This window comes from Podarcis tiliguerta (assembly GCF_965153285.1).
Source record: "Podarcis tiliguerta genome assembly, chromosome: 8".
Taxonomy (NCBI): domain Eukaryota; kingdom Metazoa; phylum Chordata; class Lepidosauria; order Squamata; family Lacertidae; genus Podarcis; species Podarcis tiliguerta.
The window spans coordinates 3,489,430-3,503,613 of record NC_139541.1 but is presented as its reverse complement, the minus strand read 5'-3'; the positions used below and the strand labels follow the sequence as shown (position 1 = coordinate 3,503,613).

Genomic DNA, 14,184 nt, shown 5'->3' with positions numbered 1-14,184 from the left:
GGGTTTTCTTAAAAAAACAAACAAACCTTAGACTGAGTTTTAGCACATATGAAAAACGTAAAATAAATCCTTATTTCCTGATGAATAGCCTTTGGGGTATAATGTAACTTAAATAGAAAACTATCTTTAGAAAGATTTTCCCTCCAAAAGCATTTTATTTTAAAAATCCAATTTAAATTTTTAAAAAATCTGATTTAAATAAAAAAAATCTGATTTTTTTCATTTTAAGTTTATAAAAAAACATTGATTTTTATCCACCCTGCATAAAACCTTATCCCTTCCTAGCGATGAGCAAACATGCCATTTTCAATTTCTCATTCTTCTAATCTTAAGTTCAGCCTTCCACATTGCCACACCAGTTAGCAATCGTACAGCACAGTCACAACTTAGACAACGGTTCTGTCCAAGAACCATATATGCCATAAATGCAGAAACACATATACAGTGGTGCCTCGCAAGATGAAAAGAATCTGTTCCGGGAGTCTCTTCGTCTAGCGGTTTTTTCGTCTTGCGAAGCAAGCCTATTAGCGGATTAGCGCTATTAGCGGTTTAGCGGCTATTAAAGGCTTAAGGGATTAGCGGATTAGCTGCTAAAAGGCTATTAGCAGCTTAGTGCCTTAGAAAAAGGGGGTGGGGAGTGAAAAAAAATCGCAGGAACTCGCAAGACATTTTCGTCTTGCGAAGCAAGCCCATAGGGAAATTCGTCCTGCGAAGCGCATTGAAAAAACGGAAAACCCTTTCGTCTAGCGGGTTTTCCGTCTTGCGAGGCATTCGTCTTGCGGGGCACCACTGTACATATACACAAATTGCCCCTTTGGAACTGCCCCTGCATGAGCATCCGCAGCCTTACAGAACCAGTGGAGTGGGACGGACACACACACACACACACACACACACACACCCCAGCAAGGCAGACAGCTTTAAAGCATTTTTCACGCTGGGTTTGCTGGGATAGAGAATCAATATGAATCTGCTTGGGCACTAGCCAGCGTTGCCTCTGGCACATCTGAACAGACATCAGCTGTAGTAGATAGCAGAACATTGGCTGCTGGCTTCTTCACAGGTGCACTTCCATGAACAAGCTGTGTGGGTTTTAGGTAATATCACAGCTATGGAGACTTGTTTGTTAAATATGGTGCACTTGACCAACTTTTGAGTCTGCTTGATGTTCCCGATCCCTTATCTGTGGCTCCTGGTTACCTCCACAATGTAACCTGGACCCTGACAAACCACTGATATAACCAGAATCCTGCATCACCCACAGAAGCTGCTGAGCAGATCTTGCCCACCCTTGGTTTGCCTATTGCACAACAATGGCCATGACGTTTTGACTAACACACACTTGGTTATTTCTTGACTGGTGGTTTGAATGATGAAAGTGAAACAGAGGTAAAAACGGAGCTGGTGCCACAGCCAGGAAAGCTCCTGAGCTGTTGGAAAATTCCAATGGTGAGTTATATGAAACAAATGGACTCTCACATAAGTCCATTCACTGGTGGCCTCAAGCACAGCAAACCATCTCGGCCTCAACTCTACAGAGGGTGATGATATGCTGACCTACAGGTTTGCTGGATGGATAAGCATCTTAAGTACATAGAGCTCTTAGGGGGGAAAGCCATTACTGAGAGTACCTATGATAATTAGGGTGATTCTATGAGATGTAAACAATGTTAATGTCCCTTGGGATCGCTGGTCCACTTATAGGCATTATGGACTGAATGTTTCAGAATGCTAAATTATATTCCGCCCAATATTCAAACTATAGATGCTTTACTAATTGATTAAATTTATATAGTGTAGATATTTCACTTTCTGCTGGTTGTGTTTATTATATTTAAACAGAAGAGGGAAGCAAAAAACCCAGTGCATCCTCCAAAAAGATCCTTTTCACTGTCCTGTCAACTGTGCGCGCGCACACACACACACACACACACACACAACATTCAATCACCAGGAAAATGAAGTTCCAAAGTAACAGGATGCAAATGAAGTTCTCTGTGGAACAGTGCCCCACTGACCATGCTGAACTGCTCAAAACCACTGTGCAAACCACCTGCGGAACAGAGAGCATGTTTACATGATCAGAGGCTTATGTGGAACTTTCTTCCCTTAATGCTATTCCATGCCAATGCTTGATATTCTGCAGTAAAACAGATGTTTGTTCATTTGGCATCTCTGTTTTCTGTGAGAGCTAATACAGCATTCTGCCATTATGTGGTGAGCATCTGTGCACACACACGTGTGGGGTTTGTGCCTACATGTGTGGATGCTAGAGACAGTGGACACAGGGTGGACAAAGATGCTTTGGTGATGCCCACTTTTAGATTGTTGCTTTTTGAACACCGGCCAGCAGCAGTATGGAACAACTGATTGGTTCAAAATTGGAAAAGGAGTATGGCAAGGCTGTATATTGTCTCCCTGTTTATTTAACTTATATGCAGAATTCATCATGCGAAAGGCTGGACTGGATGAATCCCAGGACGGAATTAAGATTGCCAGAAGAAATATCAACAACCTCAGATATGCAGATGACACAACCTTGATGGCAGAAAGTGAGGAGGAATTAAAGAACCTTTTAATGAGGGTGAAAGAGGAGAGCACAAATTATGGTCTGAAGCTCAACATCAAAAAAACGAAGATCATGGCCACTGGTTCCATCACCTCCTGGCAAATAGAAGGGGAAGAAATGGAGGCAGTGAGAGATTTTACTTTCTTGGGCTCCATGATCACTGCAGATGGTGACAGCAGCCACTAAATTAAAAGACACCTGCTCCTTGGGAGAAAAGCAATGACAAACCTAGACAGCATCTTAAAAAGCAGAGACATCACCTTACCAACAAAGGTCCGTATAGTAAAAGCTATGGTTTTCCCAGTAGTGATGTATGGAAGTGAGAGCTGGACCATAAAGAAGACTGATCACCGAAGAATTTATGCTTTTGAATTATGGTGCTGGAGGAGACTCTTGAGAGTCCCATGGACAGCAAGAAGATCAAACCTATCCATTCTTAGGGAAATCAGCCCTGAGTTCTCACTGGAAGGACAATCCTGAAGCTGAGGCTCCGATACTTTGGCCACCTCATGAGAAGAGAAAACTCCCTGGAAAAGACCCTGATGTTGGTAAAGATGGAGGGCACAAGGAGAAGGGGACGATGGAGGACGAGATGCTTGGACAGTGTTCTCAAAGCTACTAACATGAGTTTGACCAAACTGCAGGAGGCAGTGGAAGACAGGAGTGCCTGGCGTGCTCTGGTCCAGGGGGTCACGAAGAGTCGGACACGACTAAACGACTAAACAGCAGCAGCAGCAGTTAGCCACCTCAGCTCTAAATACTTCTCTGTTGCAGTTTCTCACCACACTGAATCCTCAGAATCACTTTGTCCAATAAAGCAGATCCATTCCATTACTCACGAAGTCGCAGAATGTGAATGTTACAAAGCCTGCTGAGAGAGAAAAGGCACCTTGACACGTTCCGAAGTACAGATAGCTTCTGCAGGTAACCAATCGCGCAGTGAAGCAGGCCCATGTATCCGTGGTACAACATCATTCTCATTTACTTCTACTAAAGGATTCAATAACATTGAATGGGACTGGAATAGAATTTTCTCTTGAGGCAATACGCTCCTCATGGAGCAGATTTCAACATTCAACTAAAGCTCAAGGTAGAAGTAGAATTATTAGGAGCGATCACAAAGAAGTACAGCATTTACTCAAAGGCTTCTGTTCCACTCCTTTCATGAAGTTCATGCAGACAAGCCTGTCATACTATTAAGCTTTGTACTATTAACAAAAGCTTCTTTGTCACCCATCCATATCAAGCAGTGACATGAATAACGGCATACAGCTGGTTTTACTGAACAGCGAGCTTCCGAAGAATACCTCACTCTTGCAAGAAACAAGAGACTTGCAATTTACAGAGAAATGTTCTTGACAAGGAGGGCACGGCACCAGTTACTCTACATACCGCTACCAGCTCACCTCCAAAGTTTTTACAGTCTCAACCAGCAGTGGACTGATTTATAACTGAAGTTTGTGATCAGCCGGCAGGCGTGAAGCCGCCTCTGTGCCTGGACTGAACCACTTCAGTTTGCAGGGGAACAAATGCGTGTTTGGATACATTCTGCTTGTGGGCATCCCATGGGCATCTGGTTGACTGTGGAAACAGAGCACTGGCCTGAGGGGGCTCTTCTAGTGCTCTTATGCTCATCTGCATGAGACAAGCAGGTCAGGGAGAAAGACTAGCCTATCCACCTTCCAAAATGCTCACTTCCTCAGTTTGTACCCATGGTGGCTGGAGGCAATGGGAGTCATAATCCAAAGAATCTGGGGGGCACCAGGCTGCCTGAATTACACCAACCTTGCAAAGGTGGGGCAGTTAAACTAGCAGGGAAAAAGCAGGGAGGGCAGGTCCACCTTCCAGTCCAGAAGCCAAGGAGGTGATGAGCCTCAACAGCTTCTGAAGGAAACAAGCTTGCTCAGCACCTCTTGATAGAGTCACCTGCCTGCCTCATCAGCCCTACCAGACCCATCAGACAAAGGAAGAGGTGATGTCCCCACTGTGGAAGGATGTGTGGATCCAGAATTGGCTTCCACAGTCACTTACAGACTCATTGTTAAAACCGTGTTTATGGAAGACAATCTTACTCGGCTACGAGTGATCGCCAAAGGAGGAGGAGGAGGAGGAGGAGAGGCCAAGTACTTTAGCCCAGTCCTCCCTTGTTAATTTATGGAATAATCCAGATTACTTCTTGATTTATGGAGGAACAGATGCAGGGGCTCAAACCTATGAGGAGCCATGACCCTTCTCCATCTGTAATGCCTGATGTGCAGCCCTCATCTGTAGGGCCATCAGCAAAGGGCAACCAAAAGGCGGAAGAGGATGGAAAGACTCTCCTATGAAGAAAGGTTGAAGCATTTGGGACATTTTAGAGAAAAGGTGAGTAAGAGGCGACATGAAATAAGTTTTTAAAATTATGCATGGCATGGAGAAAGTGGAGAGAGCAAAGTTCTGCTCCCACTCTTGCAACACTAGAAATTGGGGACATCCAATGAAGCTGAACGTTGGGAATTTCAGGGCAGATACAACCAAGTTCTCCTTCACGCAGCACAGAGTTAAACTATAGACCTCACTCCCCCAGGATGGCCACCAATGTAAATGGCTTTAAGGGCTATCCGTGGCTGAAGCCGGGATGACTATGCTCTGTTCCCACAGATGGAGGAAGTAATTCTTCCAAATACCAGTTGCTGAAAACAACAAGAGGGGACAGTGCTTGGATCCTGCTTGTGGGTTTCCCACAGGTACCTGGTTAGCCATCACGAGAACAGGATGCTGGACTAGATGGGCTTGATCCAACAGGCTCTTCTTATGTTCAGGGAGGAGAAAAATGCACTCCACACCTGATCAGAGGCCATTTATCCTTACATCATGCCTTTCTGGGGCCCTGGCATTGAACTCACACCGGGGGCAGAGGCAGAGAAAGGTGGGTGCGGTGGGTGTGACCTGCCCCAGGGGCCATCCCTGAGGGTGGGGTGTGACATCGCCGCCCCGCCCCAACACTTGCCACTTGCCCAGGAGGCTAGAAGTGGTTGGTGCGCCCCCCGCATCCCTGGGACACTCGCCCCGCCTCCACGGGCAGCTAGCCCCACCCCCAGGTGCATGCCGCTCCAGGTGCGGGAGCAGCTAGCTCCACCTCTGACCGGGGGCAAACATTGGTAAAATTCGAGCGCAAATTAAATCCTGGACTTTCTTTACCAAAATCTTTGGCAAAGAAAATTCCCTTCCTTTGATAGCTCCAGTTGCCAGAAGGAGGTGTACAAGACACCATCCAACCACCTTAGGGACTCCACTCTGATTGGCATTACGTGAAGCAAAACTCAAATGTTGCAGTATGGTCTGAACATACACAAAGTTAGGCATGATTTTCTCAGCCAGTCTGTCGTTCTTCCCCAACAACTGGTACTCAGGATGCTGCCCCTGTACACAGTTCCTTTTAGCAAAAAGCCCCATGAATTTTAAAACTTTTTCAAGCTCTCTAAGCCAGTGGCTTACGGCGGCAAATTCCACAAGTTATTAATGTATTGTCTGAAGAGGAACTGGTAGTTACACCATTGTTTTAATTACAGTTCCCTAGGCAAGGTGGGGCTGTTCTCCCACAAGTGCACACATGTTCAGTCAGAGGCTCAACTGCCTAAGAATCTGTCTAAGCTTTTTCCTGCCAGCCTTGACTGGGGCTTTTTTGTTTACCTGTGTGGGGACCTGGAGATCTGAGTCATGAGCAAACTGCATTTTTACTGGAGATTACATTGGTGCATTTTATTATGGTGCCCTCTCTGATATCGCATGGTGATGAAAGGCGAATTAGAAAATACATTAAATAAATAAAAATAAAAATAAGCAACTTTCCTTATAATGAGCTGGGAAAATGTGTTAGTGGAGGGGGTGAAACTGTGGCCAGCAGATCAAAGAGTAACTCATTTATTACAAAATACATTTTTTGTGGACATGCAGGGTTATCCTGAGTTGAAGGTACAGTACAGTGGTACCTCTGGATGTGAATGGGATCCATTCCGGAGCCCCGTTTGCATCCTGAAGCGAACGTAACACATGACTGTGCGTCTGCGGCATTTCGCCGCTTCCGCGCATGACTTCATTTTGAGCGTCTGCGCATGCACAAGCAGAGAAACCCGGAAGTAACGCACTCCGTTACTTCCGGGTCACCGCGGAGCACAACCCGAAAATGCTTAACTTGAAGCGTATTCATCCTGAGGTATGACTGTATATGTGTATAATAAAGGAAGGGTCAGAATGCAGAGGTAGAGCATGCAGAAGGTGCCTACACTTCACAGGGAGGGCTGGAATAGAGGTAGCGCCACTTCCAGCGAGAGTGGACAGTGCTGTGCTAAACACACCCAGGGGTCCACTTTGGGGTGTTCACATCAGCATCTTGAAATGCAGTGAGGTTATTTCCTCCTGCTGTGCTTCAAGCCACATCTGCATGGCACTGTTCACATCAGAGAAGGGGTGGGCAAGTATTCACTGGATGCACATGAGCTTTTTGGTTCCCCTGCCCTTGCAACGCCCCCCCCCCCCAATCCTATTCAATAAGCTATCATCTGAATAAGCAGGACAGCTGTTAGGGTATGTTCAGATTACAGTGGTACCTCAGGTTACATACACTTCAGGTTACAGACTTCGCTAACCCAGAAATATTACTTGGGGTTAAGAACTTTGCTTCAGGATGAGAACAGAAATCGCGCGGCGGCAGCTGGAGGCCCCATTAGCTAAAAGTGGTGCTTCAGGTTAAGAACAGTTTCAGGTTAAGAACGGACCTCCGGAACAAATTAAGGACTTAACCTGAGGTGCCACTGTACTGCTTATTCCACATATAGTTTTCTAGTTAGATTGCACCTGGGGGTTTTGGGGGGGGGGGGGTTGAGGAGAAACCACATCAGGCAGCAGTATTTTCCAAGAAGCAACAGGATCCTTCTGGATTGTGGCTAATGTCGTGTAAATGCAGCCGCCCCAAACATTCCTGTTTATATCTTTCTCATAAAGAGCTCAAACTGGTGATACTTAATTCTCCTCCTCCCCATTTTATCCTCACAACAACCCTGTGAAGTAGGCCAGGTGGGCAGGGAGTGACTGGCCCAAAGGGAGCTTCATGCCAGGAGGGGATTTCGCCAATAACACAGAACGGTGACATATTTCTGCTTCAGTTTATTGCTGATTTTGATCTTTTAAAAATGTTTCAAATGGCTGCTAACCGTTTCTACCAATAATGTTATCGTTTTATTCTTGTCTGCAAAACAATCCAGCAGTATATAATTCTAAATAACAGAGAAAATCGACGCGGCTTCCAAGCCAGCCGTGGGAAGGCACTGGCTGCGGGCGGCCAAGGGCCGCTTCTTTTCTTCCGCTCCCACACGGCGGGGGCCGAGGGGGGGAGCGGCGGCGCCAGAGGCCCGCAAACCCGATGCTGGAAGATGCAGAGTCCAGGAACCAAAGCCCCGGGGGCTGAGAGGCGGCGGCGGCGGCGGGGGGCGCATATACAGCAAAGCCCCCCCCCCCCGCGCTGCCGGCTGCAATGGAGGAGCGGCCTGCCCGAGACAAAGGGCTGGGCTTGGTCCCCGCCCGGCGCGGCGCTGAGCGGCCCTGGGGAGCCACGAGAGCCGCCCGGAGCCCGGCGCCGAGTCACCTACCGAGAAGAGGGTGGCGTACGCCGAGAGCGCGAACTTGAGGCAGTAGTAGTAGACGAGCGAGTCTCGCCAGCCCTCGCCGCCCATGGCTCCTCCGGCGCGCCTTTCCGGGGGAGGCCGGCCAGCGGCGCGCCTCCATCCAGCCGGGAAAGGCACCTGGGTCGTCGCCGCCGCCGCCGCCGCGCCACTTTCTCTTTCGCCTCGCCAGCGGCGTGCCCCGCCCACTTCCGCCCCGCAAAAGTGAAAGCAATGAAAGGGCTCCCTTGCGCCCTTGGCCCTTAAGGCGCTGTGTCGGCGCTACCAGCCAAAATAGGCGCAGAGGGAGAAGGACCGGAAGCTTCTCTCCCCACGAAGCACACACAAAAATCAAGTTGTGTTTTGTGCCCTCTGGAACTTTTACGGGTTCCCCGCGTTTAGCATTTCAATTTTGACACCACCACAACAGGGTTTCAGCTACACTTTTATGCAGGTTCTGCTGGCAGGCGCAAATTTGTGACGCGCTCTGCACTTCACGTGTAGATGTCCAGAGAAAAATGTCTGAATGGGAATGGCTCCATAGAGCAAAGGGCCTTGACTTGGAGGCTGTCAGGGATGGTATTAGCTATGTTCCTTCCTGATGGGAAAATTCCCACTAGAAGGCCACAGAATTATCTTCAAGCAGCAGGTGAATACATTGTATCAGTTGAAGATGGTTGCAAAAAGTCTGTGCTAGAACAGCCACATCTTCCTATTTGCACTTTTGTCTCTCGCGTTTTGCATCCTCTCTGGAATGAGGTTAGTCTTCCAATAAATTTAATCAGATGTCTTTCATTTACTTCTATCCGTGCAACGTTTTTCTTTGCCTTGCTCAATCTGTTTCAAAGACCAGCACATATTTCCTGGGTTCATAGTTACATAAGAAGCTGCCTTCTAGCAAGTCAGACCATGATCCTTAAAGCTCAGTGTCATTTGCTGAGTGGCTAAATCAGCAAAATGCTAAAGCCCTAAGCTATGTCAGCTTCAAGAGGCCCCATAGCACTGCCCTCCCTAAAATGTGCAAGGAAGGACAATGAAAATAGCAACTGAATGGCAGAATTATCTAGCTGCAGGAGATAGATAGATAGATAGATAGAGTGAGGGAGAGATTTAAAAATGCAATATGACAAATGATTGTGAAGCCATTAGATATTTATTTCTCCTATCAGAGCAATAGTGTCTGTTTTAGAGCCTATTTTCCCTGTTTTTTACTTTTTACTTTTTAAATGAATCATGGTAAGGCTTTCAGGGAGGAGGTGTATTTAGATGCCTTTCATAGTCTGATGGCCTAAACAATAGATTATTTAGCTTTCCCATAAATCTAGCACTACTGGCAGTAACTGTAGAGGGTCCTGGGACAGAGGTCCTTCCCAGCCCAACTTGGAGATTCTACAGCTTGAACCTGGCACCTTCTGCAAGCAAAGCAAGGCACCCTCCACCCAGATTTGCCCCCTGGACTTTTCCCCTGCAGGAAACAAGGCACTGGTAGTACTGAGTATGCTGCAAAGGCATGAGAAACCCAGATTCCATTTTTATGTATATGTCAGGTTCTCTAACAAATCAGAACTGGTTAAAGAACACGAAGCAGAAAGCAGTAATAAACAAACATTTCTCATAATGCAGGTGTGTACCTTCAGCAGTCAGTATTGCAACCTGGGCTTTTCAACATAGAATCATAGAATCACAGAGTTGGGACCCCTAGGGTCATCTAGTCCAACCTCCTGCAATGCTGGAAACTCAGCTTAAGGATCCATGGCAGATGGCCAACCTCTGCTTATAAACCTCCAAGAAAGGATAGTCTACAACCTCCCGAGGGAGACCATTTCACTATCAAACAGCTCTTGCTGTCAGAAGGTTTTAGTCAGAGCCTCCTTTCTTGGAGCTTGAAGCCATTGGTTCGAGTCCTACCTCCCAGAGCAGGAGAAAACTAGCTTGCTCCATCTTCCATGTGACAGCCCTTAAGATCAGGCTTCCTCAAACTCGGCCCTCCAGGTGTTTTGGGGCTACAACTCCCATCATCCCTAGCTAGCAGGACCAGTGGTCAGGGTTGATGGGAATTGTAGTCTCAAAACATCTGGAGGGCCTTGAGGAAGCCTGCTTTAGATATTTGAAGATGGCTATTATATCTCCTCTCAGTCTCCTCTTTTCTAGGCTAAACATACACAGCTGCTTCAAGTGCTCCTCATAAGGCTTGGCTTCAAGACCCTTGATCATCCTAGTTGCCCTCTCCTGCAGACATTCCGGTTTGTCAACATCCTTCTTAAATTGTGGTGGCCAGAACTGGACACAGTATTCCAGGTGTGGTTTGACCCAGGCAGAATACAGTGGTACTATTACTTCCCTTGATATGGGCACTAGACTTCTGTTGATGCAGCCTAGGATAGCATTCACTTTTTTTTCCTGCTGTTGAATTACACTGTTGATTCATGTTAAGCTTGTGGTCCACCATGACCCCTAGATCCTTTTCACATGCACTCCTAGTAAGCCTGGTGTCCCCCATTCTATATTTGTGCATCTGGTTCTTCCTGCCTAAGTGCAGAAACTTACATTTGTCCCTGTTGAAATTCATTTTGTTAGCTTGCACCCAGTTCTCCAATCTTCAAGTTCTCCAAGTTCATAAATGTACAGAAAAGAAAAGGTTAATCCCATGGGGCCCCTCCAGGTAGGGTATACATATATATATATATATATATATATATATATATATATATGGGTGGCAGGTGTATTCTGCAACATGGCATTGATACAACACACTAGAGCTAGGTTTACACTGGACCATTTCACTTTCTTAGGTGTTCTGCAGTGCTTTCCTACTTCTATTACATTACTGCTTTCTGAAGGGGCACAACAAATGTGGGGTGAAAAAGAAGTAAACTGGAAGATTTGTGATGTAAAAGGATTTCAGCAGGAAGTTACAGGAAGTACATTGATTAGAAACAAAGCGGTGAATCGGGCTAGGGAAGAGGCATAGGTGTCTCCCCTCCTCCATGGTCTCTCAGAACCAGAATAGGCATGAAGCAGGAGGAGCAAAGACAGACATGCAGGCACAGTCTCCAATTGCTCAGGAAAAACCCTGGGGAGGAGGAGACATAGGGGAGGAGGGGAACATTAGGCTTGGCAACTGATCAATAAGGCAAGACCTACCAGGGATGAGTTCCTGTGTTCGTTAGGCCTGTGCAGACCCTGTTCTTGCTAATAAAGAGTTAACTCCAAAGTGTGTGGTGTGATTTACTGCTGGCTTGCTCCTGCCACAGGAGGTGTGGATGAGGTCTATTCCTATTGGAATCTGCAAAGAACAAATGCCTCAAGCAGGGGTGCCAACTTGAATAAAATATGGGGTGGGCAGGTAATCCCAAGATGTGTGCACACACCATTTGAATGGCAATGCCCATAAACTTGGGAGGGAGCCCCCTCAAATATTTTATTGGGGAGGCAAAGGGACCTTGACCCCTGTGAGTTGGCTCCTATGGCCTCAATCATTCTCACCTGGAGCAAATGGATTTGTATGGACTATGCATCTCTCTTTTGCAGGAGACAAAATTCACTCACATTACCTCCTCTTAGGCAACTAAGGACTTCACCTGAGAGGGAAAAGGCAATTTTCATCAAAATGCATTTGGACTGGATGAGCATATTAAGGGAATAACACCCACCTAGAAGATTTCACTGGAAATAGCAAGTTTGCCTTTCCCCCTTGTTGTCTAAGAGGAAGCTGGCATCATTGCAATGACGCAAGGATTATTTAGGGCTAGTTTCTTCTACTTAAATGCTACCTTTGGGGAGGGGACAGGAGGGAGAAAAACAAGCTCAGCTAGATTTCCTTTAATCAAAATGTAATTGTAGCTTTCGGTCATGATTGGAGCAGGCACAAGACTGTCCCTGGCATCACAGGCAGAGTCTCAGGCATTTGATCAGTAAGTGCCACCAAGCCTGGTATAGTATATGGAACAGGAGCTGTAAAGTGGTGGTTTGCTATCTGCACCTGGCATCCAGGTGTAAAGGAGGAAACAATGGGGGACTGTGTTGCATTTGAAGGAAATGCTGCATGTGTGATGCCACCTGAATATGGATGTAGACAGTGATTCCTAACAGAAAAAAACAATGGTTGAAATGGGCAGAGGGTGGCACCTTGTCAGATCTGAATTCTGCTGAACTGTGAATGAACACACAGCCTTTGTCCCTCCTGGCTCAGCACATGTGGAGGGAATGTCCTGTACAGTTTTGCTGAGATTTCTCTCTTCCCTCTCTCTCCTGTGCAAGGTCCCAGAGCCTTGGGAGGGACCAACAGCACCATCTCCTAGCAAGCTGGAATTGAGAAGCAACAGTGACCACGGCTGCCAGTGGAAATCAGACTGCCTGGCACACTTGGGGAGGATGCATCCCCTTTCCCTCCGCCTCGGTCCGGTATATCTGAAGGAGCTTCTCCACCACCACCATTCAGCCTGGACACCGAGGTCCAGCGCCGAGGGCCTTCTGGCGGTTCCCTCGCTGCGAGAAGCCAAGTTACAGGGAACCAGGCAGAGGGCCTTCTTGGTAGTGGCGCCCACCCTTAATAAATATATTATTATTATTATTATTATTATTATTATTATTATTATTATTCCCTCTGTCACACTCTTCCACATCACCCAGAGGGGTGTAGTGGTTTGAGTGCTGGGCTAGTGCAGCTGGGAGATCAGAGTTCCAGTCCCCACTGAGCCAGGCACTGCCTCGCCCTACCTCACAGGGTTGTTGTGGGGATTAAATGAGGGGGGATAGAACCATGTACACCACCTTGAATGGCTTGGAGAAAAGGTGGGCTATCAATTGCAATAATAAATAAGGTGGGTGGGTGAATGACTTGAGCTTGCTTCTTGCCCCATCACTCACCTGCTAGCTTGGCAGGCATGGGAGAGGTGTGGGTGGGCCTGGACTCTGAGTAGTGGGGGGGGGGGGTCCCACCAAGGGCATGTCCCCAAAGAATCCTGGAAGCGAAGCGGTAATTTGTTAAGGGCCTCCCAACAGCTTGGTGTAAGTCAAGGTGTGAATGTGACCCTAGAAAAAGCAGCTCCCCTGACTTTCTAAATGGTTAAATGCCATGCCAAAATTCAAAATGAGAGGATTCCTGCCCACTCCAATGATTAAAAGTGCTCCCCTTACCTTAGTCTTCATTGCAGAAAGCAGAAAGAGAAGAACTTCAAATTTATTTTTAAATGACTTCCCATTAATTCCACTTTTATTGCTTTTAAACCTCAGATGGCAGAAACACTTTTGTTCTAACTGAGTTTGGTAAAGTTATTTCCAATCCAATGATCTTAAAAAATTAGTCATTCTAGGTATTTTTTTTTTATAAAAAAATATTGTTGGAGTCTGAGCTTTATTGGCTTGCACATTTTGGTCAGAGTAATATGAAGCTTTGGTAGATAAAATCTGAATACTTCTGATCCATTAAAGCTCAGTTATTATATTAAACTGTGAGACAGAGTAACTATTGTCTGACTTGAATGGTGCATATTGAGTTTTCGTAAGCTCTCCAGTGGAATACAAACGCAAAACAGCTTCAAAGGTGTAATTCTATGCAAGTTTCCTCTTGTGTTCAGGCAGTGAGCCGTGTTCCAGGCATCTTCTTTGGACTTGCAAAAGGTTGAAGGTGCTTCTTGCTCAATGGTTGTGCTTCACCTATTAAAAAGGATGCCTGGTGATGAGTCATTGATAGGGAAACAAGGTGGACTTCTCTGGGGAGAAAGTTTCAGAGCCTCAGTGTGGCCATGGAGAATGCCCCCTCCAGAAAGGACTGGAGCCACTCATCGTGCCATGCCCCCCCCAAGACCCATTTCCCTACAAGATCCTTGAAAAGGACACCATGGTTTATGTATTGAAGCTGCTCAGAAATCCAGATGTTCCTGGCCTAGATCATCTACCAGAGTGACTAAGGTGCTGTTTCATAACTGGGCCTGGAGCCAGATTAAAATGGATATAATTTTAATTCATGGAGGA

At 46.6% G+C, this 14,184-nt stretch overlaps 1 protein-coding gene across 2 annotated transcripts in view; it reads right to left on the bottom strand.

Moving 5' to 3' along the window:
* The window catches only part of LOC310683831 (tetraspanin-15-like), a 91,491-nt gene extending 83,121 nt beyond the window's left edge, over positions 1-8,370 (bottom strand). For both annotated transcript variants that reach the window (XM_083454255.1, XM_083454256.1), the window contains exon 1: positions 8,197-8,370. In XM_083454255.1, the coding sequence (XP_083310381.1) occupies positions 8,197-8,280 (84 nt within the window). In that variant the 5' untranslated portion in view covers positions 8,281-8,370. The remainder of the gene's footprint in view (positions 1-8,196) is intronic.
* Positions 8,371-14,184: the final 5,814 nt, after the last annotated feature.